Source organism: Camarhynchus parvulus, chromosome 10 (genome assembly GCF_901933205.1).
Source record: "Camarhynchus parvulus chromosome 10, STF_HiC, whole genome shotgun sequence".
Lineage (NCBI taxonomy): Eukaryota > Metazoa > Chordata > Aves > Passeriformes > Thraupidae > Camarhynchus > Camarhynchus parvulus.
The window spans coordinates 2,072,415-2,099,986 of NC_044580.1; the positions used below are offsets into that span (position 1 = coordinate 2,072,415).

A 27,572-nucleotide genomic window follows, 5' to 3' on the forward strand; every position below is an offset into this window, starting at 1 on the left:
AATTTCACCCAAATTGCTGTGAATGTGCTGTGCAACTGCTTTGCATTTGTTTGTGAAGGCAGCTCGATGGCTGGGGAGGTCCACATGTGCCATCACAGTTCATGCACCTTTATTTCCTTCTCCCATGAAACCTTCCCTGCACAGTCCTCAGGACTGGGCTGTGAGAAATGAGCCTTGTAAGACACTAATAAGGGTCCTGCCTTTCATGAACAAAGATGTTTTGAACATCCTTGGATGTTCTCTCCTGTAAAATATTCCCACTGGTGTAGTCCAGCATGCTGTTCAGTTACAAGTAGCATCTCCTGATGCCACCCAGAATGGGCATTAAATACCTTGTTTTTCTTCCCATACAGCATGTCCTTTCTCACATGGTTGAACTCTTTCTCCACAACTGTTTTGTCTTTGTGCGCTGCAGGCTGACACCTTAAAAGAGAGATATCAGAAGATTGGGGACACAAAGAGGAACACTCCAGTTGAAGTTCTCTGTGAGAACTTTCCAGGTAAAGCCCTGATGGGATTGTGTGAGTGCAGCTGGAGGTGACCATACCTTGTTAAATAGGATGGGCCTGCACATCTCTGACACTTTCTCTGTCAGAAAGTATTGGGTGACGTGTATCCATCACGTCATTCCTCAAGCTGGCAAACAACTGAAGCTGCTGCTATAAATTAGCAGGGCCTGAGGTCTTAAAATGAACAAAACTCTCCTCATTAAGGAGGCTGGACAGTGCTCAAGGGCCTTGTATGCCTGTTTTACTTATTAGCTTCCTTCCAAAAGAGCTCCTTGTTATTTTCCCTCTCCCAAATGACCATGTTGGAACTACTAAGTTAATTCTTTTCCAAATGGAAGGTTTTGCAGGTGTTGCAGGTGTAGGTGGCCAGCTTGGAAGATGGAATGGTGTGTCTGTCCATGAATCCCACCTTCTGGGAGCAGTTTTAAGGAGAGTGTTACTAAGGAGTGTTTCTAGCCAAGCCCAGCACCTGATCTCCAGTTTACCAGACCTTGGAGCTGGGAGAGCAGGCTACAGAGTTAGTGCCTTCCCCAGGGTCCCCTGGCCACAGAGTGGCCTTGGGAGGTTTTGTGGAGTGTTTCTGAAGGCCTGACACCAGGGAGAGCACCCACAATTAATCCCATTCCTGTAGGAGCTGTTGTGCCACACGTCTTTCCCAGCATGAGGAGCAGCAAGCCTGGAATGGGCTCATTGTTCACTCAAGTCACTGTAATCCCCCAGATGTCTCATTCCAAAATCCACCTGGTTCCAAGCAGAACAGCTTCAGGTTGGCTGTTCTCATCTTTTTGCCAATACTCTTCCTCACATCTCCTTCAGGTCTGGGCTGATAGGAGATGAGAGAACTGAGTTCTGTCCCTTCCTTGCCTGAAACTGGTTGTTCTCCACCTTCTGGAGGTACTTAAAAGAGAGGATTCTTTCTTCTCCTTTCTTTTCCCCCTCTTTTACCTCCATGAAAGCCACAAGCCACAGACAGAGTTAAGTATCAATAAGCAGTACTATTCTTATTTTTGTCAGCTGAAGTCAAGGCCATGAGCCAAGGGAGAGCTGGGAAAAGGCAGGACATGAGACCAGGACTCAATATTCTGTGCATGCAAAGTGTGACCCAGATGCAGGAAAGCAATTAGTTATCTTAACACCAAACCCTGCTCTGTAAATTAACCCTCTTCAGGTAAATTAACCTTGAAGCCTCCCCCTCTAGTCTAGTTTTGAATATTCAGTCAGTGCCAATGTCATGATGGGACACCTTCCGCTATTCCAGGATGCTCCAAGTCCCATCCAACCTGGCCTTGGACACTTTCAGGTATGAGGCAGCCACAGCTTCTCTGGGCAAGAGCATTCTAAATACCTGCGAGCAGCCTGTTGTCAGGTTCAGTGAGCTTATTTCTCACTCTGTTTATTTTTATACAAATGTATAGAATAAATCAAGGTGTGGAAGTCAGATTTGAGCAGAGGTGGGACTTCCATCTTTGCTTGAATTGTTTTCCATTGAGGACTGTTGCTAAAAACCAGGAGAAAAGCCAGAGGTAGTGCTGGCAGCCCAGACATTGGTTTCTAAGAGCTCATTTGGAAGATTCAGGATAAAATCTGCTGCTTTTTGCCTTTTCTGACAGAGGAGATGGCCACGTACCTCCGCTATGTGCGGCGATTAGACTTCTTTGAGAGACCAGACTACGATTACCTGCGGACCATCTTCACGGAGCTGTTTGAGAAGAAAGGCTACACCTTTGACTACGCCTACGACTGGGTCGGCAGGCCAATTGTGAGTTGTCCCTGCCAAATCCCATGCCTTGCCTTCCAGGTGCTGCTTCCCCAGCATTGTGTTTTTGTTCCCAGTAATCCCAGTTAATGCCAGTGAGTTTAGGATCGAATCTTGTTGAATTTGCAGGCAATCCCGACATGGGAAGAGACAAGGATCTTGACTCCATGTTTCAAGAGGCTGATTTATTATTTATTATATATGTTATATTAAAAGAAAATTATATCTTAAAACTACACTAAAGAATAGAGAAAGGATTTAATCAGAAGGCTAGCAAGGAAAAAGAATGGAATGATAATAAAATCTTGTGACTGACCAGAGAGTCTGAGACAGCTGACTGTGATTGGCCATTAATTAAAAACAACCACATGAGACCAATCACAGATGCACCTGTTGCATTCCACAGCAGCAGATAATTATTGTTTACATTTCATTTCTGAGGCCTCTCAGCTTCTCAGGAGAACAATCCTAGCAAGAGGATTTTTCATAAACTATGTCCATGACAGAATCTTTCAAATCTCAACACAGTGAGATGTCCTGACGTTGTGTTCAGGGGGTTCTTGCAGTGCCTCAAAGTTTTCCTGAGGGACAGAGGCCCCATCCACCTTTCTGGACGTTCAAGCCTCATTTTCCCATTTGTGACAGTGATCATGATGAGACTGCTAGACCAGTCTAGCACGGGATTGGAGACCAGTGTCTAAAATCCATCTTAAAGCAGGAGAATCACAGAAACCCCCTATAATGGTCATGTTCCCATCAAAAAGGTACAGGGGATCAAGGCAGGTTTCTGATGGATGTTCAGTGAATAGTAGAATCACAGAATGGTTTGGGTTGGAAGGCAAGATCTTAATGCCCACTTTGTTCCAACCTCCTGCCATGGGCAGGGATACATTCCACTGTTCCACTATCCCCGGTTGCTCCAAGCCCTGTGTCCCACCTGGCCTTGGACACTGCCAGGGGTGGGGCAGCCACAGCTTCTCTGGGCAGCCTTGCCAGAGCCTCACCACCCTCACAGGGAGGAATTGCTTCTCAAATATCTAATCTAAACTTGCTCTCCTGAACTCATAATATCCTGGAGGACACTCAGAGGCTGAACCAGCTCTGTACAGTACATGAAAAGGAAATGTGGGAGAAATCAACCTCCATTTAGCAGTTCCATGACTCCATGTACACCATCAGCCTGATCTCATTGCATGACTTTTACCATCAAAACCCAGTTAAACTCAGGAAGACCTTAGCCAAAGGATGTATCATGGGGAAATATGGTAGAAGAATCTAAAGCTCTTTGTTTTGGATCACTGGCTCATTCTGCTCACAACCTACCCCAAAGAGCAGTAATGACATCTGTAAATGAATTGTCATTGGTGCCAGATCAGATGCCCTCAGTGCTAAACTTGGTACCACTGCTTTAGTGTCCCAACTATATTTAGTGTTCCCCATGCTTACTGTGCTCAACAGAGTTCCTAAGAAATCATTCCCTTTGTGAATCAAGATTTTCTCTTCATTTTTCTTTAATTACAAAGGCAGTTGATAAAGAGCACCTTGTAAGACAAGTGTGCTATTGCTGACAACCACGGTGGTTGCCATGGAGATCTCGATGTTGGGAGCAGGGATTATGACTTTGGTGAGAAGAGAGCAGATGAAGCTTTAATTTTAACACGTCCTGTTTCTATGCAAGCGTGATTTTTACAAGTGGTGAGACAATGGGATGAGGAAAACAAGTCTGTATATTTTCAGTTGTAATAATTCTGTGTGAGACACACTAGGTGTGATCTGACATCGCGACAGGCACCTAAATGTATCTTCTTAATTAATTTCTACACAAGACATTCGGCGCTGGTATCCACCACCAAATTTCATGTCTGTAAATCACAGGGATTTTATAGCCCTGGCTGTAATTCTCCTTTGGGCAGTGATTTGATGTTTTTCTTCTTCCTACTGGCTTTATAGGGTGGGTTTGTGCATGTGAGAATCTTAGCCCGTGAGAATCTTAGCCCTAACCAACGCCTTATTTTCTAGCCTACTCCCGTGGGATCTGTCCATGTAGATTCTGGGACCTCTGCAGTGACCAGAGACAGCCACATCCACCGGGACCGACCATCCCAACAGGCCCTTCGCAATCAGGTGCTTTGCTTGGCTCCTCTCCCAATTCCTCTGGCACTGGACAAGCAGAAGCCACATGGCATTATAGATAGCTGGGCTGATTCTTGGTCATAGCAGGGACAAATCCTGCTTAATTCAGAGATGGTGATTTGAGGAGAATGTTGTCAAAGCAACAGGTTGTTGAAATAAGGTGTCAACCAGTGGAATTCCTCAGTATCGTGAGCTGACCAGAGTCCACTTTGGAATGGGGTTGTTTTTCTGTAGTTTGTGGGTAAACAGGTTAAAGTCGATCATCCAGCATGGTTAGACTCTGTGACTACCACATTTTTGAGGTGCTTTTAATGACAGTATATGGATTGTGGAGCAGACTGAGAGTTGTGCTGATAGCAGCCTATTCCCAGGCTCCCTCTGCCCACAGAGCTTGTGGCTGTGACAGGGATGTGTGTCCCAAAAACATCCCTATGTCCTTCTTGGAGTGTCCAGTTCACAGTGGGAGGGCTGCAGAGCACAGAGGACAGGCAGGGCAGAACCCTCAGGAAGGCATCACAGTCTGGATGAGCTGCCATGGGAAAATTGCATTTCCCATTTTTTCCTTTCTCCTTGCACTGTTTTGTTGGTGTTGAGAGTTTGGGTTTTCTGTGTTAACAGCATTCTCAGACGTGCAGTAATCTCCCAGCTGGAGCTGTTGCTGCTCTTACTCCCAGGGAGTGATTCCAGGCTTATTCTGCTCCCCCAGCCTCCAGGTTCTGCTCAGCTCCTCGAGCTGGGGTTTGTGGGTACAGAACCAAGCCTGGGGTGTAACAGCCAGTCTGGGCTCAGCCTTCCTGGACTCTGAAGGGTCACACAGCTAACACAGGGTAGGACACATCCCAGTCCATCAGCTACAGTCAGGATAACCCCTCCTTGGGTAGTGTGGCTGTAGGAGGCTGGGTTGTTTGCAGCATGTGCATGGTGATGAGTGTGGGCTGGTGTGTGAGCCCTGATGCAGTCATCTGCTTTAACAAATACCCTGATGGATGCAGCAACCCCCTGGTTTTGGGGGGATTGTTCAGCCAGTCTCCTATTGTCCACCTTAACCACAGACCTTCACATAGTGTATGTGTGAGGCGTCGTGTTTCCTTGACAGCACAGTGACACCTGGCTTCGTTTTCGGGCATTTTAGTTCACAAAGGCACAAAGAAATCCCAAAATATGCATGCACCCTGCAGGCCTTGTTCTTCTGAGCTGCTCAGATAGTCCACTTCTGGATTGCACAGCAGTTTTTCTCATATTTTCACCTAAACATTATAGGATGATGAATTATTTAATATGCCATGGAAGAAATCAGGTTCTTCTCACCAAAACACAAACAATTCTCTTCTGAAGGATGTTCCCTTAAAGTCTTGAGCAAAGCATTTCTCTAAAGGAAAAAAGCAAAAAAATAAATGTCTCGAGAAGTGAATTGGAGGCATGGGTTTGGGTCTCCAGATTTAATGGCCTCAATTTTTGTTCTGGGGTCTAATAATGCAGATTCTCTCTTACAATATTTGACTCCTAGTAAAGAGCTAATGTGGAATCCTCTCTTTGTAGCCTTTTCCTCTGGAAAGTGAAGTGTTTTAATCAAAGATGAATGAGCTTTTCCCCCCTCTGTCTTTAGTTTTGCCATGTGATATGGGGGTTTTCTGGAATCTTTCCCTGGGTGCATTTTCACTGCTCACAACCTGGGTTTATCCACTGGATCCTCTTGTTTCCTGGCCAGATCCATGGTGGCTCATTCAGCTGAGGCCTGGGGACAACACAGAACTGTTTGTCCCACACCCAGACCTGGGAAGCATTCTTCCCACTGGTCAGTTGGGTTCAGGTGTGCTGAAATCCTCTGGGTCTTAGGTGAGCACTGCATGTGTTGTCATCAAAGCTGGGTGCCTGTCTTGGTTTGAAAGACAGGTGTCTGCCAAGGAAGGTGGGAACCTCCCTTGGAATGGAAAAAATGTGACCCCCTTCCCTCCCAATTATTGTAACTTTGAAATGAAGGGGCTTTCAGGCAGAGATGGGGAAAGGATGAGCAGTTCTTTAGCAGTGTGTGTGCATAACAAGGCACACAAAGCCCAGCTCTGGCATTCACCCCAAACCCAGCACAGTCCCTGTCACAAACCCAGCACAATCCCAGCCCCAAACCCAGCCCCAAACCCATGCCCAATCCCAGCCCCAAACCCAGCACAATCCCAGCCCCAAACCCAGCACAAACCCGGCCCCAAACCCAGCCCCAAACCCAGCACAATCCCAGCCCCAAACCCAGCACAAACCCGGCCCCAAACCCAGCCCCAAACCCAGCACAATCCCAGCCCCAATCCCAGCACAATCCCAGCCCCAAACCCAGCCCCAATCCCAGCACAATCCCATTCCCAATCCCAACACAATCCCATTCCCAATCCCAGCACAATCCCATTCCCAATCCCAGCTCAATCCCGGTCCCAATCCCAGCACAATCCCATTCCCAATCCCAGCTCAATCCTGGTCCCAATCCCAGCACAATCCCATTCCCAATCCCATTCCCAATCCCAGCACAATCCCATTCCCAATCCCAGCTCAATCCCAGCCCCAGCCTCTCTCCCCCGCGGCGCTTTCCCCTCGCTGCAGTTCCGGGCACGGCCACCAGGGGCGCTGCTGGCTGCGGGCCGGGCGGGCCTGCGGTGATTCCCCCGCGCCGGCAGGGGGCGCTGTGGCGCGGCCGCCGCTCCCTCACGCCGTGATGGCGGGCGGGCCTGACGGAGGTTCAGGGCCGCAGCAGGAACCTCGGAGCAGCAGCTGGCATGGCTGGGACGAGCAGATCCCAGAGTAGTGAATGAATGTATCAGAAACTCCACAGCTGTAGCAGGAGCTGCGGGGGTGTCCTGGCAGGCGGGGCTGGGCAGTGGCAGCCGGGCTCCTGAACATGGCCATGAGAGGCTCCCTTGGAGCAGGGAGGAGACTTGCAGTCCTTGTTTTTCCTCTTAGGCATCCCACTAGATGTTAAGGGTCCTTTCCAGTTTGATCAGATGTTAATAATGTCTCAGTCCTACGGCTTCTTTTACGAGCAAAGGCTCACCCACTGTAAGGAAGAAGCAGTACAGGGCTGGGCTCCAGCAGTGGCAGTGAATTTCCCCACAGTAAACAACAGCTCAAATGTTCTCCCCGATGCTGACAGCGAGAGGGGAGCTGCACCCAGCCCCTTCCCTCAGCCTAAAATCTCGTGGTAACTCTGCCCTTCCCCAGAGAAACCCCTCAAGTAAGAGAGTAGCCAGCTGCACACTTTCCTCACCTCCTCCTCCCAGCTGCATCTTTTGTTCTCTTAAGTATCTTAGCAACAGATGGGACAACATTCCCTGAAAGAAAGAAGCAAAAGGAAAAACCCTAACCCCCAACAATGACCCACCTGAGCTTCACGTGCAAGTGCAGAGTGATTCTTCTAAGAAAATAAATGAAGTTCTAATAATTTAAATCACCTGGTGTTCTTCTGTTGGGGGCAAAGAGGAAACTTATTAGCCAAAGCATCTTATCTACTTTTCTGCAGAAACCCAAAAAGCCCCCAATCCTCTCTTCAGTTAAGCAGGTGTGGATGTTTCCTTCTGCACTGCACAGGTGAATCAGCATGTGGAACTGCCTTTGGGTGAAATTAAATGTTTGACTTCGGTTTATGTTGCAAAGTTTTAGTTTGAAAAGATGTATTTGAGGGAGGTTGAGCTTTGTGAATCCCATCTTGCTGCCGAGCCGAGTGCTCTGCTGCGTGTGGCCTGACAGACATAGTTAAATACTGTCAGTGTAGTTGTGGCTGTGCTGAAATCCATGGAAGGGAAGCTGTTCTAAAGAAATTATTTCCAGAATAGATCTTTCCCTTCATTCAGCAGCTAAAGGAGATGAAATCCATTCCCACAGTGGATCACTGCAGCCACTACAGAAGGAAATAATGAGGTGCACTTGGTAAAGGGGAATTTTAGCCCAGCTAAAAGTGTAAATGCCTTGCTTTCTGCAAAGAAACTAACTCACTAACCAATACACCTTTATTTCTTCTCCTCGTTCACCTTTTGCCCTCCCTTCTGTTTCTTTCATGCTCCTGAACTCCTGAGCAGGTGTCATCGGATCGCCGAGGGGAGTGGGAGATCCAGCCGAGCCGGCAGACAAATACCTCGTACTTGACATCTCATTTGGCTGCAGATCGACATGGAGGATCTGTGCAGGTACCTCTTCCTTCTGTTGTGTGCAGCCCTTGTGTTAAACCCCCTGAATTCTCCTCAAATTGCAGCAATGTTGTGGTCAGGAGAGCAGTTTCACTGGTGCTGTCCCATACGTCATGCTCAAACCATGGTTTGGGAGGGACCCAAGCTGTGATGGCCAACACCATGGCTTTTACTGTTTCAACAAAGTTTTTTAAGCTTTTTTGAAGTTTTGAGCCTAAATTTGTTAAAGTGAAAACAAAAAGGAGTGGCATTAGTAGATCTGGTCTATTAAGTACCCTCTCTTCTATCTTGGAGATGCTCTAGGGCAGTACAAGCAGCTGAAGTAGGATTTGTTGTACATAGTCCCCGTTAATATTGGGAAGAGTTGAGCTGTTCCACAGCAGATCACCACCAGTTTGAGGGCATGGTGGGCACAAGGTGGATCTTCAGAGGGTTGCACTGCCAGGAGATGAGCAGAGGATGTGCAACAGACAGTGCTGGAGCTGGCACTACCAGTGTTTTTAAATTCCTGAAAAATTCATATTTGTGAAGCCCTACATGTCCTGGTTGTCACTCAAGCTCGCTGAGGGACTTTCTGGCACTAAAGCCAGAGTGAGCTGGCTGGACAAGCTGGAGAGAAGGTGCAGGAGTCATCCAAGCAGACAGGAACTCTGCTATCGCTGCCTCTTTGGCACAGCTTTGCTGTGAGAGCTGGCTCTGCTGTCGGACACAACACCCTGAACAATGGCTCTGGTGAAATGGGAATTAGTGCTTGGAGCAGGACAGAGCTGAGCCAAGGAGACAGGTAGTGCAGGATGTCCCTAAGGAAAATGCAGATTAGGTTGACATTTTTACTCATTCTTGATATTTAGCTGGGTTTAATGTGGTTTTGGCTTGATTAGCCTCGGTTCTCTTTTAATTTAAAGATATTTTAGTGAGAAACAGAAAAACAAAAATCAGGAGAACCTGATGAATGTGTAGCTCTGCTCTCAGATGTGAGCAGAGAGTAAGCTGGAGAAGTGTCCAAGATCAGGGTAGGTGGAGTTTGGAGGAACCTGTTCTAGTGGAAGGTGTCCCTGCCCATGTCAAGGGGTTGGATTAGATGAACTGTAAGGGTTCTTTCTGACACAAACCAATCTGTGATTGTACAGCTTTAGCACTCAATACAGAGTACATGTTCTTATTTAATTTTTTTTATGTGAGTGTCCCGTTCCACAATAAAAGGAGCTTAGAAGCAAGCCTACAAGTCCTACAAGTGAGCCCCCACTCCCTCCTAGCAGCCCAAAGCAAAATGACCCTCCTTGTGTCATAGTTAGCTGCTTTTATGTGTTAATGTTCTTCCCACAGCCTGAATTCCCCGGACATTCTTCATGGGCAGGTGGGGAGAGGTCACTCACAATCCGATCACGGAGGCTTTCTCTGCCCTGACTGGCTGTGAGAAGCCTCCCCAGGGACAGGGCTGCTAGCACAGCTCTTACAGGAATCTTTCATCTCATGTATAACATATGTTGAGGCATGAATAAAAATCATATTGGTCCCTCTTAGTGAGGGGAATGTTTCCTTGTGACAGCAGCACTGAAGCAGCCCTAGGAATCGGATGGGAAGAGTTGCCAACCTGAGCAGTTTACAAGCTCCTTGTGCCACTGTAAGCACTAAAATTCTGCTTATCTGCAGTTGAGAACAGGAAATGTGCTGTGTGTGGCTGCTAAGCTGCAGAGGCTGGAATTGTTCCTCAGCAGACACCCCAGCTCATGCTGGACTTTGGCAGGTCAGCAGCTTCGAGTCCCCATTCCCTTTAAGGCAGAATTTGCCACATGAAGATGAAGTGGCGGCATGTGAAAAGCAAGGAGGAAAATCAAAGCCTTTTGTAACATGGAATTTAACAAGCAGCTGAACAAAGTGTGGGAAGAGCCCTGTGAACAACACAATTAAGTGCCAGTGCTCTGCAGATCTGCATGGGAAGCATGGGGGTCTGGAGAACCCAGGGCAGCCGAGGCATGATGAGTAAGGAAAGGGGTGAACACCAAGGAGTTGTCACTCGAGGAGAGCACCATGTGAGCTGAGTTCTAACCTGTCCTGGCAGAGCCCAAGGGGACTGTTTGACAGAAACAGCAGCTCCTTGTAGGACTGAAGTGTTCAAAATTAACATAATGTGCTGACTAGGGGACATCTGCTGCAAGGGCTTCCTTCCCTTCATCCCTGGTGCTCAGATCATCCAGAGCCACCAGGAGTTCTGAGTGCCACCCCTACCCCCACCCCATGGGAAATGCCTCCTTTTACCTTGTAGAAAGGCTAAGAGGAGGTCCTGTCAGACAACAGGACTGAGCTGCTCACCTGTAAAAATGTCAGGAGGAAACAATCAGCATGGTACAGCTCGTGTGTGTAGATGGGACTGGCAATCAGTGCTCACACCAGTGCCTGCACTCCCAGAGGGGCCTCTCAATGCAAAGTCGTGGGCTGGGCACAGGAATGTGAGCAGGGGAGCACACACACAGCCCCTGCCTGCTGCTCTGCCTTGGCTGCTCCAGCCTGGAGACTCCAAGGCACCCACAAAACTCAGCAGCCTCCTGAGAGGGTGAAAAGAGACAGGAGTAAGTGGTGATTTGCCAGCTTTCCCATTCCCTCAGCAGCCCTTGCCAGGCAGCCTGGTGAACGGGATGTTCCTTTGTGTTGCAGGTGGTGAGCTCAACCAACGGGGAGCTGAACGTGGACGACCCAACAGGAGCGCACTCCAACGCACCCATCACGGCGCAGGCGGAGGTGGAGGTGGTGGAGGAAGCTAAGTACGTTTGCTTTACACCAGGCTTTCCACTGGTTGGTCATTATCCTTCTCCTGGGAAGCGAGTGGGGACATTTTTCTGTGGCAAAGTCCTCAGTGCTCGTGTCCCATGCCCTTTTCCTTGCCTATTGCTGCTTTTGTGCATGGTGCCTTCAGTGCTGCTGCTGCTGCTGCTTCTCTTTGACACTTGTCATGCCTGGAGAACAGAACTCTTACTCAGAGCATGTATTGCCAGATAGACATTTCAGTAGCACAGATACCAAAATCCTGGGAGCTGATCTCAGGAATCCCAGTGAGCAGCCCCCATTGCAGAGGGAGAACACACTGTGCTTTTGTGCTGAGAGTGTAGGAGTAGCTTGAGCATAGCTCAGCAAAGAGATCCTTGGTCTGAGAGTTGTCACTTCATTTCTGGCTGTGAGAGGTGTGTGACAGGTATCCAGAACAGGCTGGAAGTAACTCTTGCAGGGATGGGTTGTTCTCCCTGGGGGTTCTCTTGGTCCAGCCCTGAGAAGCTGAGTGAGAGGAACCAGAAGTAGCTTGTTGAGGAGAAAGTGCTCCCTCTAAGCTGACCTCTCCTGTAGCTTGTGGTCAGGTGTGAGAACTGCTGTCAGAGCTGCTGCTCTGACCATTTTGGCTCCTGTCCTGTATCCAGCACCATCATGTCACCTTTTGCACCTTGTCACCACCTCTGAACTCAACTGAGACCTGTCACTGCAGGGTCACCACAGAGTTCTGGCACCCCCTGAGTGAGGGGGTGAGCACTGAACTGGTCAGTGCTGAGACATGGCCCAGCTGCCTGGTTATTATTTGACTGGGTGATCCTGGTGCCACTTGTCCCCCATTGTTTGCCTCAACCTGTGCAGGCACTTCTGTATGAAGAGGAAAAGTGGCAGGTGTAATACAGGAAGGGTGTATGGATGGAAAAGGTCCCTAGGTGTGTGTCATCTGTGCTGGTTGTCCTGAAGGTCTTCTGCTCTCTGTTCCCCACTCCCTCAGGGATTCCCCAATCCCTCGGGAAGCCATGTGTGTGGGGTCTTGCTCGCTGGTAGCTGGCCTGGCCTTGATCCCAGCAGCCACAGGCACACCTTCTCCTCCCAGCCCAGGAAGCCTCAGATTTGCTGCAGGCTCCTCATCAAGCTGGGAGGGTGGGGGAGATCTTGAGGAGCAACTTCCAGAGTGGGCAACATTCCTGTTAGATGTGGTTTGTGTGGCCAACAGAGACCACCAGCTTGGCATCATGGGCTCTGAAGGGGGTCCCCCTGGGCATGTGTCTCCTAGGATGGGGCAGATTGTCATCCTCAACAGTTCTGATCCAACAACCCAGTGCAAGGAAGAACCAGGAACATCTCCAGCCCATGTTTGTGCAGTGAGGCCAGGTCCAGCCCCACTCTTGTGTACTAGGGAGATGTCAAGCCAGGTGGGAAGGAGCTGTGCCACCCAGGCCCTATCCCACTGCACATGGAGCTGTCCTGTCTCTCTCCAGCCCTTGTTTGTGTGCTCCCAGATAGGTTTTGGAGGTGCTGGGAAGCAGAGCATATGCTGCTTTGCACTGACAGGTTTGGGGTCTCTTGTAATTCCCAAGCATAGATCACTTCATTCTGTTTGCCACAGGGAAGGCTTTGTCTTTCCTTACGTCTCTGATCACACATGGACAAAGGACTTTGGGTTTCTGCTGTGCAGGAAAGGGTGCCAGAGAGAGCTGGCAGGAGCTGGAGCTGGGCTCTGTGTTTTGAGATGCTGTGCAGTAGCAGGATGGGCTTTCCCTGGCACTCCACAGGCAGAGCTGTGCCAATGCTCCTGCTTGGAGCGTGCTGGAGAACAGCTCCGGATTCTGGCAGTGGGTGTCGCTGGAGGGCAGGTCCCAGGTGTAGATCCATCATCGGGCCCTTCTGCTGCTGCTGGAGCTGCAGGGGACAAGAGCTGATGGTGGCCTGGGGTTCCTTTCTGACCCCAGCCCCGGATAAGAGCCCGAGGGCTGTGGTGCCTCCGTGGAGCGGGCGTTGGTCGGAGCCCCGTGCCCTGCAGAGGTGCGAGGGCAGAGCGGTGTGAGTGCTGGGGCGGGCGGCGGGCAGGCCTGCTGTGTGTCTGCCGCTCTGCACTGCATGTTTGCATGGCTGCAGTGACTCGCTTCCATCCCACCTCTGTGAACTAATCGCTCTTTCTTCCTTTCTGTGTTTTTTCTCTATACTCTCTGTAGCTGCCTGAAAATGCTCAACTTGTGGTGAGTCCCTCTCTCCAGTCCACATGCAAGGGGGAGCGGACCAGACTAGACTGGGGTTGGCAAAACCAAACCCACCAAACGCTAAAAAGGCACAAAGTCAAAGCCAACCCAGAGCCGTTTTGATTTTAGGACCATTTGCAATATTGGGGAGGGCATGGGCTGTGTCTGACCGGCCACACTAGGCTGAGGGATTTGGCTGATCTCTGAATGGATGGATGCAAAATCAGATTTGAATCCTTTCCTATTTGGCTTTCCATCTCCCCCAAAACGTTTTATGTCTGTGAGCAGATGATGCCTGATGGAGTTGGGCAGAGTCAGGCCGAGGCTGGCTGAGCCTCTTGCAGGAATTCCTCACGCAGACGGTCACAAAGCGAAAACCCTGCACTGAGTGTTGAGGAGAGGGGCCACTCACTTCCTTGGAAAGTCTCCTCTCGGAGAAGCACAGGCCAGAGAGGATGGCAGGACGAGGCCAGGGAGTCCTCATTAGTGACAGAGCCCCTACTGAGAGAGGACAGGTGGAAGGTGGCTCCTTTCCAGCCAGCTAAGGTGCAGGTGAATGGGCTTCTCCAGGAAAGAAGGGGTGGAAAGGTTGGGATTAGCACTGGTCCAAGCCCAGCTTGGTGTTTTATCAGACATTTGAAGCTGTAGTGTTCCAGTCTTAGATTGTCCCAGGAGATGCCCCTTGGGGAAACCACGTACCCAGTAAGTGAAGGGCCATGCAGACACTCAGATGAGTTTGTAGGTTCCAGGATGGGCTGATGGGTGGAACTTGCCACAGAGCGAGGGGGCCAAGCCCGTGTGTGGCGAGGAATGTCCTTGTTGGATGAGAGACTGACTCTGCCCTGCTCTCCATAGGCATTGCCTCCAATACCTCTGGCATCTCTGGCTTCTCTGTATGTCGTAGTCTGGGGCTGTTCTCTTGGGCATCATCTGCATGCAGAGAGATCACGTTCTGTAATTGTCAGCCTGCCTTATCCTTTTATTTTGGTGTTTTGCCTCTGCCTGTCTGAACTGCCAGGACTTCCTTTCCTGAACCCTTCCCTGGACCTTTGAGTAAGAGCCTAAAAAGACAGTCACAAGGAAAACCAGCCAGAAGTCAGTCAGCTCCCTTTGTTCGGTGCCCAAGGAGTCGAGTGCTGCTCAGCCCCTTCTTCCCTTACCCGCTGCATGCCAAACCATGACTCGTGCATCCTCCATCCTCTCCCTGTGACGTGCCCCTTACTCACCATCGCACAAGCCATGAAGGAAGGTGGCTACTGTGGGACAAATACTGCAACAGGCTAAAGCAGGACATGGTGGCAGATGGCCCGGGACAACAAAATGCCAGAGCAGTCCTGGGGTGGGGGTTCCAGCCTGGGATGGGGGTGCTGAGGTGGCAGACAAACACCTCAGGGTGGGTGGGCAGCAATGGAGGCATCACTTGCCCTGCAAGGACAAGGGCTTTGCATTTCTCCTCGTCCCACCACCGAGCTGGGCCTTTCAGGAGCCTAGAGACAAATCATGGACATCAGTCCATGCACTGGGAGGAGTCCCTCCTCTTGAGGGGCTGTGGGAGCTCTCCATGTCACAGGGAGAGTTGTTTATTCTCCCAAGCAGTCAATCTGTGCTGGCAGGCTCAGCTCATGGCAGGTTGTGCTCACACATCGATTTTGCACCCCAGAGTGAAGCTTGTGCACCCAGGGACAAGTATCTGGGTGAGAGTTCCTCCAGCTCTGAGAGGACAGGGGTGTAAAGCTGACACTCCATGAGGGACCCAATGAAAAATAGTTTGGAGAAGATGGTAGAATGGTTTGGAATGTTTTTAGCCTACAACAGATGGTTGTAGGAAAAAACAGTCTTTGCATCCTCATGTTTGCCTGCCAGAGCTCAGGGAGCATTTGAACGACACACTCAGGCACATGGTTGGATTCTTGGGGCTGTCCAGCCAGGAGTTGGACTCAGTGATCCTTGTGGGTCTCTTCCAACTCGGGATCTTCTAAGACTCAGTGGTCTACTCTGGTTGTTTATGCAAGCATCCCTTCCAGCAGCCTGAAAGAGCAGTCTTCCAGCATCACCCAGGCTTCTCCAGGGACAGCTGTCCCAGCAGATGGAGAAAGACACATAGCTTAGGAGGACTCTCACAGATGTGCAGAGCATTCCTGACAGCGGGCTCAGGGTAGAAAGGTAGATACATGTTCAGCACCAAGGAATTCTGCAGGAAGCCAGGAGGAGTTTAGGCTCTGGATGACTGCTCCCAGTGTATCCCACAGGGAACCCACCGCTCCTCACGGTTCAGCTGCGTTGGGCGTTCCTCTCCCCACCTCAGCCTCCACTCTCCATCCTTCTTGCTTCCCCTAATCCTGTGCACCACCCTCACATCGGATGGGGGAAGAAGCAGGGGTTCTGCATCCCGGCACTGAGTGATTGATCCAAGGTGGAAGCTCTGGTTGTCATGAAAGGTTCAGTAAAGAAACCTGGTCCCTGAGCCGAGGTCTCTTTGGAACTCGTTTTGTTAGTGAACAGTAGTGAAAACCGTGTGTCTTGTGGCTGGGAAAAGCAGCCAGAGCTCACCTCCCCAGTCCAGTTCCTCTGGGGTGGGACAGAGGGAGTGCAGCACCTGGGTCCCTGTTTTACTGCTTTCCCAGATGGCTCCTTGCCTTCCAGTGGAGCCTGGGAGGGAGAAGCCCAGCTGGGAGGGAGAAGCCTGGCTGGCACTCTGGGGCCTGGCAGTGAGACACCCCAGCTGGCCATGCCTGGTCTCCCAGGCCAGGCTGGAGGTGTCACCCACCCACCAGCACCTGCCCCCCATCCCGGCAGCGTGGTGGGGCCCAGGCCGGGCAGGCAGAGATGCTGTTGCATGAGGACAAGTGGGGGGATGGCAGGGACATCATGGGGACATTGTGGGGACATCACAGGCTGCCAGGCATGGGGCTGACTCTCCCTCCTTGTCCTTTGTGCCCCAGGTGCTGCTGCTTCTTTAAGAGGAAACGGAAGAAGACGGCTCAGCGTCACAAGTGACCGGTGCCTCCTGGGCCTTGCAGGAACCACCACGCCTGCAGCTCCTGCCCTGTCTTACTGGAAGGGGCTTCTCTTTAGGAGGAAGGAGGAGGAGGCATAGGAGGAAGAGAGAAAAACGAAAACAAAAAAGAAAAAAAAAACCCAAGTGACATTTTAAACCAAAAAGAGAAGAAAACGTTCCAAAACAAACCACTCTGGGGTGGATCTGCTGAATGGTCTCCCTCATTCACTCCAAGCCTGAAGCTCCTTTTGGGACCAGGACTGTGGCTGGCTCAGGTCTTGGTCGCCCTGGGAGGGGGGCTGGCTGGCTGACCCTCCTTCCCATTGTTTACGGTGAAGGCATCGTTGACGCAAACCTGAGGACTGTGCTTAGTTCCTGCTCACTTTCCTCCCCTCCCTCCCCTGCACTCTGCTCCTCTGTCCTCCTCCCTCCTTAATTAAGTGAAGAAATTCCATAGGCTCGATTGGCTGTGGAGAGGGCAGGAGGATGCGGGGCAAGCAGGAGAGTTGCTAGGAGAAGGGCCTGACTGCTGCAGCAGGAAGAGACAGGTTCTCTCTGTGGCTCCTTGGGAACAGTTACACTGTAATGTGCAAGCTGTGAGAAATTTGCAATCTACTGTTCCAGTTAGGGTTTTTTTTTTCCGGCTCCCTTGACACCTCCCTCCTGTGACAGTAACAGAGCAGTGTGGATTGTTTTAAAGAAGCTGAGGTCGTTGCACTTTTTATTATTTTTAGCATTTACAGATGCACATTGTATCTGTGGATCTCTGCGTGGCCACGCCAGCGCAGGCAGACATCCAGCGGGGAGGATGGCGGGGTGCACGGAAATGCCCTTGGTTGAGTGGGGATGTCCACAACCCTCGTGCCAGTCTGGGGCTCCTGACGCCCACCTTGGGCCGTGCGCTGAGGAAAGCATACTTGAATTTCCAATCACCCTTCCTAGCTGCCAGTGAATGTCCTTGCCATGGTTTCCTACACCGTGCCTGACCCAGCATGGGCCGGAGGGAGCGGCGTGGCCTTTGCCAAGCCAGAGAAATTTGTGCTGGTCTGAGAGGTAGATCAGGATTGAGGTTCCTAGGAAACAGCCATTTCCTGAAGCGTGGGCATTTCTCGGTGTGGGTAGCCAGGCAGCCTTCCCAAATCCCTCCTTGGGCTGGTTGGGAACCTTCTGCAAGAACATATTAGTGGGAGGAAAGCATCCCCAGCAGGGGAGAGGATACTTCATGCCTTAACACTGATCCCATCTCCCGGTGGTCAGATAGGTTTGACTGGAATCGCCTTCACATCCTCTCTGTGAGCACGGGGCACCATCCCACCCCTGCAGCAGCCACGGTTCTCCTGCACCACTTTGAGCCAAACCAATAGCAAGGAAAGGGCTTGGGGTGCTTTGCACACCCAGAAAAACACTGAAATCATGCATCCAACTGCAGTGTTTCCCAAATTGGAGATGAGGCTGCCAGGGGTAACTGGAGAGGTGGCAGGGCTGTGGGAGAACTCGAGCAGCTTTGGGGAGGTTATAAGTAGTTCATTGGACTTTGTCTTTCCAAGTGTGACACCAGATCAGGCTGGAATAGTTCAGTTGTCATAAACTTGGGCCTGGCTTACCCAAAAATCATGGAGAGCATGAAGGGAGGAAAGGGAGAGACTAGATCTCATTCTTGTTTATTTGATTTAATGCTAAGCTGTGTAGCTTGGAGTTCACAGAGCAGCATTGCCAGGAGGTTCAGTTTCCCTGGCTGGGTAGGAGCAGGCTTAGAGGGCACGAGATCAGCCTGGGCAGCAAGCTCTGGGCTTGCTCCTCATGCATTCCTGAGCCAGGCAGACACTGCTGTGGTGCCAGGGTGGAGAAGCCTCCCTCCTGGCCAGGATCCCTGCAGGGCATCTCTTCTCCATTCTCTGCTGCGTTCTCTCCATGCCTTATCCCCGAGAGCGCAACGGAGGCGCAGAGCCCTCGGTTCACACATGCACCTCCTTCCTTCCCCCTCAGCAAAGCGCTTTCCTCCAGCCAGGCCATGGGCTGGGGTGGGAACAGGGCAGGAAGGGCACCGCTCACCTCCCACAGGCACACTGTGCCAGGTGTGCAGCCCACGGGCACATTCCACCTTTCTCCCTCCAAACTCCTCCGCTGCCAGTGGTTCCCAGGAGCTGCGTCTGTGGCACAGGCATTCCTCTCTCTGCTGTAGGAAACCATGGTTTGGCATCTTGGGAAGGTGTCCAGGGGCAGGGGCGCTCCCCGGGAGCCGCCCTGCCCGCTGCCCACAGAGCTGGCCCTGAGACACTTGCGTTGCTGCCCTCCCAAGCCCCACTAAGTGCCTGTCACCAGAACTCGATTCCTTCTGCATCTCCTGCCGTGTTTGGTCATTCCTCGCTGCCTCCGCTCAAGGAGCAGCTTGTAGTTGCAGCATATGTAAGTGTTTGCAGGGTGAGGGAGGGCGGGGGGAAAGGGGCCATCTCAACAGGTTTTGTTCCTAAATGTTTTTGGTTTCTTTTTGTTTCGTTGTTTTTTTGGGGGTTTTTTTTTTTTTTTTTTTTTTTAAGTGAATGTATTTGATCGTTTAGAAACTTTCCTGACCTTGTTTTTAAGTGGGTTGGTTTGAAAGCTGTTTCATGGTGACCCACTACAGGTTCTCTCCAGAGATACGGTGTTCTTTTAATCCTACAATGATGTGTTTGTAGGGGAGGACTGTCCCCCCACGGCATGCTGGTAATGCTCACTTGTACCAAGCCCTCTTGCACTATAATCGTACGTTGGACTCTTCAAAAAAAAAAAAAAGGGCAAAGATGTGGGGTGGCTTTTTAACAAAAAAAAAAAAAAAAAAAAAAAAAAAAGAAAGAAAAGAAAAGAAAGCAGGTTACCAGCAAGTCCTGTGCTTGAGGGAACCGCTGTCCCCGGGGAGCTCGGAGGTGACAAGGAGAGCAGCCAGACTGAGCCAGCCATGCTGTGGTAGGACGTAGGGCATTAACCTGGGCAGTCCCTCCTCTCCCTGCCGGGAGCAGTTGGCAGCCAGGAGACCCCAGGCAGGGGAGGGCTCCTGGGGGCTCCTGGTGCAGGTGCCTCTGACGCGGCTCTCGGCCCTCCAACGTTGCGATGCAGTCTTCTGAGGTATCAAGTGAGATGATTTTTTTTTTTTTTCAATAAAACATTGCACTGCTGCATTGTTCTCCATGAATAGAAGTATTTATTACCTCAGCCTGACCACGGCACTTGTGTTTTGTCTTCCTTTGGCTCTGCTGGGCGTTTGTGTCACTCTCTGTTCCCTTTGGAGGGGACAATGCATGGGTGGGACCTTGTGAGACCTTCTCAACACTTCATGCTTTACAGCCATGGGTGGTTCAGCCTTATGGAGCTCAGCCAAGGCATGGTGGTACTGATTTCCCTTCTCCCTGGGCACACACATTCCCACTTCAGCCATCCTGGAATGCAGGATGCCGTGTCCCTGAGGCAGAAGGGACCACAGGGAGAGGGGTACTGGGAGTTGCCCCCTTGGCAAGGCTGTGGGATAAAAACTGAAGGAAGGAGTGAGAGAAGCCCTAATTCCTCTTAAATACCTGGAGAGGCCGGGCTGGAAGCCCACAGGATTTTCTGTGGTGTTGCAGATGCCAATGTTCAGCTTAGCACCATCACTGGAAGTGTCACTGCCCATGGCAGGGGTTAGACTCGTAAAGGTCCCTTCGAACCCAGACCGGTCTGTGATTGCAAATCCTGCACTTAGCTGAACATGTGGGAATGAGGTTTTCATCAGGTCTGGGGCACTGTCAGTCCCCACAAAGATAAACCTCAAAGATGGAGATGTGGGTTCCAAGGGTCAGGCAGGGAGCCTTTGAGGTTCATCTCCTTCTCAGAGCGCACGTGTCCCCGGACAAATTTTTGGGACCGAGAAATGAAAGATCATACTAAAAATAGTACATTTAAGGCTGGGAATTAGGGGAAAATGCCACACGAGAGATCAGAGTGTGGAGCAGGTCCCAACTGTGGGCACACTTTGGTTCAGGTGTCTCTAGTTTGGCTCTCGGGCGGCATCTCTCCAACGCGCCCGCTCAGCCATTGACCGCAGCCATTCAGCTCGCCGGGGGCTCGGCTCGTCCTCCCTCCGCGGGCTTCGGGCGCTCCATGTCCCCCTGCGCCGGGGCCGCGGCTGCTGCTACCGGGGACACAGCGGGCTCCGAGGACAGAGCGGGGACAAAGCGGGGACACCACAGCGGGACACGGCGGGACAGCGCCCCCGCCCTGCCTCAGCCCCGCCCTCCGCCCGTCCCATTGGCCACCGCCACCCTCGGTCCCGCCCCTCTTCCACCGCCTCCCCCTCGGGAACCAATCATCGCGGCGCTCCGCTCATGATTGACAGCACCGCGGCCGCCCAGCGAGGGGCAACGTGGCACACGCCCGCGCTCCTCCCGGCCGGAAGGGGCGGCTTTCCCCCCCTGTGGGACCCTGTTGGTCGCGCCCAGGCGGGCGGAGCGGGCGGGCGAGCGGCGCGGGCAGTACCAAGAGGCGGTGCGGGCGGGGGTGCGCGGCGGGCGTGGCCGGATGCCGGCGGCGCGGCGGGCGCTGTGGCCGGGCTGCGAGCGGCGCAGGATGAAGGTGCTGGTGGCGGCGGCGGCGCTGGGCGCGGCCCTCCTGCTCCTGCTGCCCGCGGCCTCCCGCGCCGACGAGCGCAAGAAGGGACCCAAGGTCACCGCCAAGGTCGGGGGGGGCCGAGGCGGGGCCGGCGGGGGGGGATCGAGAAAGACTCCGGGGGGGGAGAGCCCGGATGGGGCGGGGGAGACCTGGAGAGGGAGAACGTGGGGAGAGGGGCCCGGGATGGGCTGGGATTGAGGGGCCGGACGGGGAGGGTGGGGTGAGGCCTGAGGGAGGGAGGGTCCAGGGCGGGGTGGTTGGGGGCACCAGAAAGGGGGAGGCGGCCTGGGGAGATCTTGGCCCAGCTCTGGGGAAGCTGAGGGGGGCCCGGGCTGACGGCCTGGGCTGGGGGCTCCTGCTGGGGGGATGTAGCCAGGGCTGTGGGGCAGCAACCAACCTCCCCTAGTGAGGGTTTGGGCCTGGTTGGAGTTGGTGAGTTGGACTTTCGGGGGTGGGTTGGCCCAGCAAGGTGAGTCTGGCTCCCCTGATCCCCCCTAACCTTCCTCTGCCGCCCCAAGGTGTTTTTCGACCTGCGGATCGGTGAGGAGGATGCAGGCCGTGTCGTCATCGGGCTCTTCGGCAAGACAGTGCCCAAGACGGTGGAGAACTTCATGGCCTTGGCCACCGGAGAGGTGAGGGGCCCGTGGCACCCTGGGCCTCACCTGCCCCTGCTCGGGTCCTGCTCGGTGCCCTGGGGCAGCGCTGGGGCCATGGAGCTCTGGTCTGTCCCTTTGCCTCACTCCATGTTCTCCCCCCACACCCCCAGAAAGGATTTGGCTTCAAGGGCAGCAAGTTCCACCGTGTGATCAAGGACTTCATGATCCAGGGCGGAGACTTCACCCGTGGTGATGGCACTGGAGGTAACTTGGCGGATCCAAGCCACTGTCTTGGAGTGAGACAGCAGCCACAATTCCAACCACGGCAGGGCTGTCCCTGGCACCAGTGTAGAGCTGGAGCGTGGTGGAATCAAGTGGGCATGGAGCTCACAAAGACATGGGGTGACTGGGAGCCTCCTGCCCCATTCCCTTGGCACGACACCCCTGCCCAGCCCCCTGGGGTGTCCAGCTCCCTGCAGCAGCCCATGGCTCGTGCATCCCTGTGGCATCAGTGCTAGTCCCTGCTCTGGAATTGCTCATTCCCCCACCCACCTCGTGTTGGAGCTACCACCAACCATCACCCCTACCTGACATATTCCATGAAACCACTGTGGCCTTTTTGTCCCCCCCTTTAGGAAAAAGCATCTACGGGGACCGTTTCCCTGACGAGAACTTCAAGCTGAAGCATTACGGGCCGGGCTGGGTGAGCATGGCCAACGCTGGCAAGGACACCAACGGCTCCCAGTTCTTCATCACCACCGTGAAGACGCCGTGGCTGGACGGGAAGCACGTGGTGTTCGGCAAAGTGCTGGAGGGAATGGTGAGGCACGGGAGGAGAGGGAGAGGGGTCGGTGCTCTGGGAAGGGCCTGGCCGAGCTGGGCCAGCCCAACGTCCCACTGTCCCACTGTGCTCCACCAGGACGTGGTGAGGAAGGTGGAGAGCACAAAGACAGACAGCCGGGACAAGCCCCTCAAGGACGTCACCATCGTCGACTGTGGCACCATCGAGGTGGAGAAGCCCTTTGCCATCGCCAAGGAGTGACGGGACCAGGCCCTGCCAGGCTCTGAGGGGCTGTGGGACGGGGCTGCTGTGCTTCCCCTGCCCTGGGGCCACCGGGTCCCGCTGTGCCCCAGTGCCAGCCCCTCTCCCTGCTGCCTCCAGCCAGTGGGACAGGGCACAGGCTGCTCTTCCATCACTTTTGTAAGGAGCACATGCACCAATAAATGTGACCAAGGTGTTTTTTAAAGAGCTGCCTCTCTCCTGCCTTTGGAGGGGTGCAGATCACTCTGCATCCCTCAGCCAGATGCACCCCTCAACCTTCCAGCCCCCCTTCCAACCACCTTCCTTTTTTATCATCTCATCCAGCTGGGAGCAGTGCCACAGTTGGCCCTGAGTTTGCTTTGGAGAATTCCACAGCACAGCACTTTGCCAGTCAGTCAAATCCAACAGATTTATTGCACCAAAGCCTGGATGCAGAGAGGTTTTCCAGCACCAGTCAGCATCCAAAGGCTCAGACTGCGAGCCCACAACAGCAGGGGGAAGGCAGAGCTCCTGCTCTGCCAACAAAGGCCCTTTGCATGGTGGTGGGAGAGCAGTTCCCAACATCCCTTCAGCTTCTCCCAGCAGGAAGGAGTGAGGTTCACCACAAGGATCCTTTCTCTCGCCACTGCATCCCTGGGTGCTGCGTGGAACTCCTCATTCCAGAGGCTGGGGGTGCTGCCAGGCCGGGACACGGCTCAGGGGGAGGTAGAGGCCCTGCAGGACCCCGCTGAGGACGGCGTTGGGGAGCAGCTCTGCGGGGAAATGGGGGTGCTGGAACAGCTGGGTCCCTCCTGGGCCCCAGTGAAGGAGAAGCACCTTTGTAGGGCCCAGAGGAGCTTCTGGCAGGTTTTGGAGCCCTGCTCCATGGCCCTGCACCTTACCGGGGCCGTGTGGCCGCACGTAGGGATCCGAGCAGAAGCCGACAATGGGGCGCTGGGGGGGCAGGAGTCTGGTGCTGCTGTGGGAGAGGGGACACCAGTCCTCAGCCTGTCACCACCATCCCCACCCCCAGGTACTCGTTAGAGTGCCTAACAAAGGGCAGGGCTGTGTGGGATAACCCTGGTGCCAGCAGAACTCATCTACTCACGGGGGGCTACTGCCCTTGGGGCTCTGCTGGCACCACCGCACCTTCAGGAAGTCCAGGATGTCCTGGGGCAGCTCCTCGTTGTGGTACAGCACACCCTGCAATGCTCCAGGGGGTCAGCACCCCAATAAACCCCTCCCAAGCCCACTACCGTGTGTTCCTCACCCCTAAACCCCAGCCTGAACCTGCCACGTACGCCTCACCTGCAGGTAAAGCTCCAGGGCCTGCCGGCGCTGCTCCAGCGCTTTGGGCATCCAGTTGGGGACATGGCGTGGGGGGAAGTCAGGCACCTTGCAGCTCTTCTTGATCTGAGGAAGGTGTGGGGGGATCAGGGCAGGCCAGAGAGGGTGAGGCCAGGCCTCCCACGTCCTCTCCTGCAGAGCTGGGGCTCTCACCCGCTTGTGCAGCGCCTGGAACTCGCTGTAGCGCTTGGTCACCGTGTGCCGCCGGCCATTGCACAGCACCTCCACCCGGAACACCTGCATGAGACAGACAGACAGCGCGCTCCTCGGCAGCCCAGCCTCACCATGCTCATTGTTCTGTCTTCATCACCCTCACCATCCCTCATCATCCTCACCATGCTCATTGTTCTCACCATCTTCATCACCCTCACCATCCCTCATCATCCTTGTCAGCCCCAGCCTCACTGTCCTCGTTGTTCTGTCTTCATCATCCTCACCATCCCTCATCATCCTCATCATCTTCATCAGCTCCAGCCTCGTCATCTTCAGCACTCTCAGCATCCTCACCATTCTCATCAGCCCCAGCCTCACCATCCTCGTTGTTCTCACCATCTTCATCACCTTCATCATCCCTTGTCATCCTCATCAGCTCCAGCCTCATCATCTTCAGCATTCTCAGCATCGTCATCATCCTCATCAGCCCCAGCCTCGTCGTTCTCACCATCTTCATCACCCTCACTATCCCTCATCATCCTCATCATGCTCATTGTTCTCACTGTCTTCATCACCCTCACCATCCCTCATCATCCTTGTCAGCCTCAGCCTCACCGTCCTCGTTGTTCTGTCTTCATCACCCTCACCATCCCTCATCATCCTCATCAGCTCCAGCCTTATCATCTTCACCTTTCTCATCATCCTCACCATTCTCATCAGCCCCAGCCTCAGCACCCTCACCATCCTCATTATCCCCATCACACTCACCAGCCTCCCAGGGGAGGTAGGGGCCCCTAACTCACACACCTGTGGAGAGCACCTGGGGCACTCCACCTCCACTTCTCTAGGACAGGCAGAGACCCCCAACCTCCAGGGCAGACCCCAGCACCCCCATGGCCAATAGGGGCCCCATGGGACCAGGCAGGACCCCCACAAGCAGATGGGACACAGCAAGGTGTGACATCCCAACCCTCACCAAACCCCACCAGACAGGGATCCTGGGGCTGGCAGGGACCCCCAACACCTTGGGGTGTGCAGGGACACCAGGAAGGGACACGTGGGGACATCAAACCAATGGGACAGAGGGAGACAACCCGTCTTTCCCAAAGGCAGGTCAGGTCCCCTACCTAGCGATTGTCATGGATCTCCATCCTCCTGGGGAAGGCAGGAGGATCCCTTCTTTCCCCCACGCCAAGGGGTTTCCCCCAGCTCCACTCCCCAGGGCCAGAGGGGATCCCCCAGGCCAGGGACAGCCCCTGATTTCAAGGGTGGGCCCCTGAGGACAGACAGACATCTCCATCCCACAGGGACCTCCCAGGCCAAGTTAGAAGGGCAGAGGACCCACCTCAGACCCACCTCAGAAAGGAACCCTGTGGGGACCTCTGCCCAGCACCCCTGGGCCAGGGACCCCCATCCCCTCCCCTTCAAGGGCTTTGTGTCCCCCTTCCCAGAAAGGGATCCATGAGGACAGCTGGGGACCTCTCCTCCTCTGGGCAATGGTCCCATCTGCCCCTCTCTCCCCCTGCCTCCTCACTCACTGCATAGCTGGGACCCCTGGGAGGAGGTAAAGGCTGCTGGGACCCCCCACCCCGAGCACTTGGAGCATGTGGGGACACCCCGGTGGCACATTAAGAGCCCCACACCCTCCACCACCCAGGGCAAGCAGGCACCCTCAGGCCCAGGGCAGAGGGGGCACCCAGAGACAGACAGACAGACAGACAGACAGACAGGGACCCCAACACCCTGGCCAGGGGGTTCCCCAGTTACACCTGGGACCCTCAGTCCCTGACTCACACGGAGAAACCCTCCCGGGCAGGTGGGGACCCCATGGGAGCGACAAGATCCCCAGAACAAGAGCCTGGGGTGGGCAGGAAGAGCCTCCAACCCCTGGGGCAAGTGGAGGAACCCCTGGGGACAAGGCAGGACCCTGCACCCCTGGGGAAGCTGCGGGACAGACAGACACACTCCCGACTTCCAGGGCAGAAGGTGCCCCCAGCAGGGCCCCAGGGCAGGCAGAGACCCCCGGGGCAGGCGGGCACCACCCAGGGGCACTTGAGGACCTGCAACCCTTGAGGCTGGGACACTTCAGAGTGGCCTGGGGGAACGAGGGGACCTCCAGTCCCAGAGCAGGGGGGGCATCCCAGGGAAAGAAGGGGACACCCGGCCATGGGACCTCTCCCCTTTCAAAGGTGAAGGGTCTGTGCTGCCCCGGCTGGGACCCTGCAGGGACAGGCAGAGGCCTCCAGCCCCTCCCTCCTCCCCAGGCCAAAATAATCTCACCTTGCCCACGTCCCCCATCCCCTCCTTCAGGGGCAAAGGGTCCCCATCGGCAGCGACCCCTGTGGGATCTCCGCCCGGACCCCCGGGTCAGGGCTCCCGCTGTGGCTGCCGGGGACGCTCCGAGCCCGGGAACAGAGGGCAGCGCTCGGCGACGAACAGGACCCGGGGGAGGTGGGACAGGAGAGCCCTCCAGCCCCTGGGTTAGGGTGGAAGCACGGCCGGGCAGGGAGAGCCCTGGGCAGAGGCAGAAACCTGCAAACCCCGCAGCCAGCGGGGACAGCGGGGACAGCGGCACGCAGGATCCCGCAGCCCCGGAGCAGGGGCACCCCCGGGAGCAGAGGGCACCCCCTTTCAAAGGCAGGGGTTCTGTGTCTGCCACCGGGACACACAGCGACCTCCATTCCCAGGGCACGTGAAAGACTCCTGGGGCAGAGAGCGACAAATCCCCCCGGGAGCAGCGGGTGGCACCCTGTGGGAACTTGGGGACCGCCAGTGCGAGGGAGGGACCCCCCAGAGCAGGGACCCGCATTCCCGGGAGGGGCGGGGGACACTCGGGGACAAGCGGCGACCTGCAGCTCCCGGGACAGAAGGAGCCACCCTCAGCCACCCTCACGCCCGTTTCCCGCGGGCACAGCCGAGCCCCCAGCCCCGGCAGGGCCCCCAGCCCCGGCAGGGGCCCCCAGCCCCGGCCGAGCCCCCAGCCCCGGCCCCGTCCCTCACCGTGTGCGCCCGCTCGGGGCCGCGCGCTGCCGCCGCCGAGGGCTCCGCCGCGGGGATGGACACGGCGATCATGGCCCGGGCACGGCCCCGAGCGGGGTCCGGAGCGGGCAGGGACCGGGCAGGGACCGCCCCGAGCGCCGCCGGCGGGGTCACGGCCCCCGCGCAGCCCGGGGGGATGCGGCGGGCCCAGCGAGGGAGCCGCGGAGGCGCCGCAGGGAGCCGGCTCCAGGGATAAGGGGAAAGGAAAGAGGGAAGTCAGCCCGAGCTGCCTTCTCGCTTTTTGAACGGGTATCGGTTTTG

General features: G+C 54.4%; 3 protein-coding genes across 4 annotated transcripts in view; 2 read left to right on the forward strand and 1 right to left on the reverse strand.

The window, feature by feature from the left end:
• Window positions 1-17,240, forward strand: part of CSNK1G1 (casein kinase 1 gamma 1) — an 88,636-nt gene extending 71,396 nt beyond the window's left edge. Inside the window, exons 9-14 of the mRNA XM_030955000.1 lie at window positions 416-500; window positions 2,120-2,268; window positions 4,285-4,389; window positions 8,454-8,561; window positions 11,217-11,323; window positions 16,483-17,240. Of these exons, the coding sequence (XP_030810860.1) occupies window positions 416-500; window positions 2,120-2,268; window positions 4,285-4,389; window positions 8,454-8,561; window positions 11,217-11,323; window positions 16,483-16,537 (609 nt within the window). The 3' untranslated portion in view covers window positions 16,538-17,240. The remainder of the gene's footprint in view (window positions 1-415; window positions 501-2,119; window positions 2,269-4,284; window positions 4,390-8,453; window positions 8,562-11,216; window positions 11,324-16,482) is intronic.
• Window positions 17,241-20,976: 3,736 nt separating this feature from the next.
• PPIB (peptidylprolyl isomerase B) lies at window positions 20,977-23,000 on the forward strand. The gene is made up of 5 exons (XM_030955001.1): window positions 20,977-21,221; window positions 21,674-21,787; window positions 21,922-22,015; window positions 22,387-22,571; window positions 22,671-23,000. The coding sequence occupies exons 1-5, from the start codon at window positions 21,066-21,068 to the stop codon at window positions 22,791-22,793; spliced, it is 672 nt and encodes a 223-aa protein (XP_030810861.1). The 5' UTR covers window positions 20,977-21,065; the 3' UTR covers window positions 22,794-23,000.
• A 185-nt stretch (window positions 23,001-23,185) lies between these two features.
• On the reverse strand, window positions 23,186-27,373 carry SNX22 (sorting nexin 22). 2 transcript variants are annotated; one of them, XM_030955002.1, is made up of 6 exons: window positions 27,273-27,373; window positions 24,273-24,356; window positions 24,081-24,185; window positions 23,922-23,975; window positions 23,675-23,751; window positions 23,186-23,545 (listed from the first exon to the last, which is right to left on the reverse strand). In XM_030955002.1, exons 1-6 carry the CDS (start codon window positions 27,342-27,344, stop codon window positions 23,392-23,394), a joined length of 546 nt encoding a protein of 181 aa, XP_030810862.1. In that variant the 5' UTR covers window positions 27,345-27,373; the 3' UTR covers window positions 23,186-23,391. The 2 variants fall into 2 exon arrangements, with proteins under 2 accessions (XP_030810862.1, XP_030810863.1); XM_030955003.1 differs by having other exon boundaries at window positions 23,381-23,545; window positions 23,881-23,975.
• Window positions 27,374-27,572: the final 199 nt, after the last annotated feature.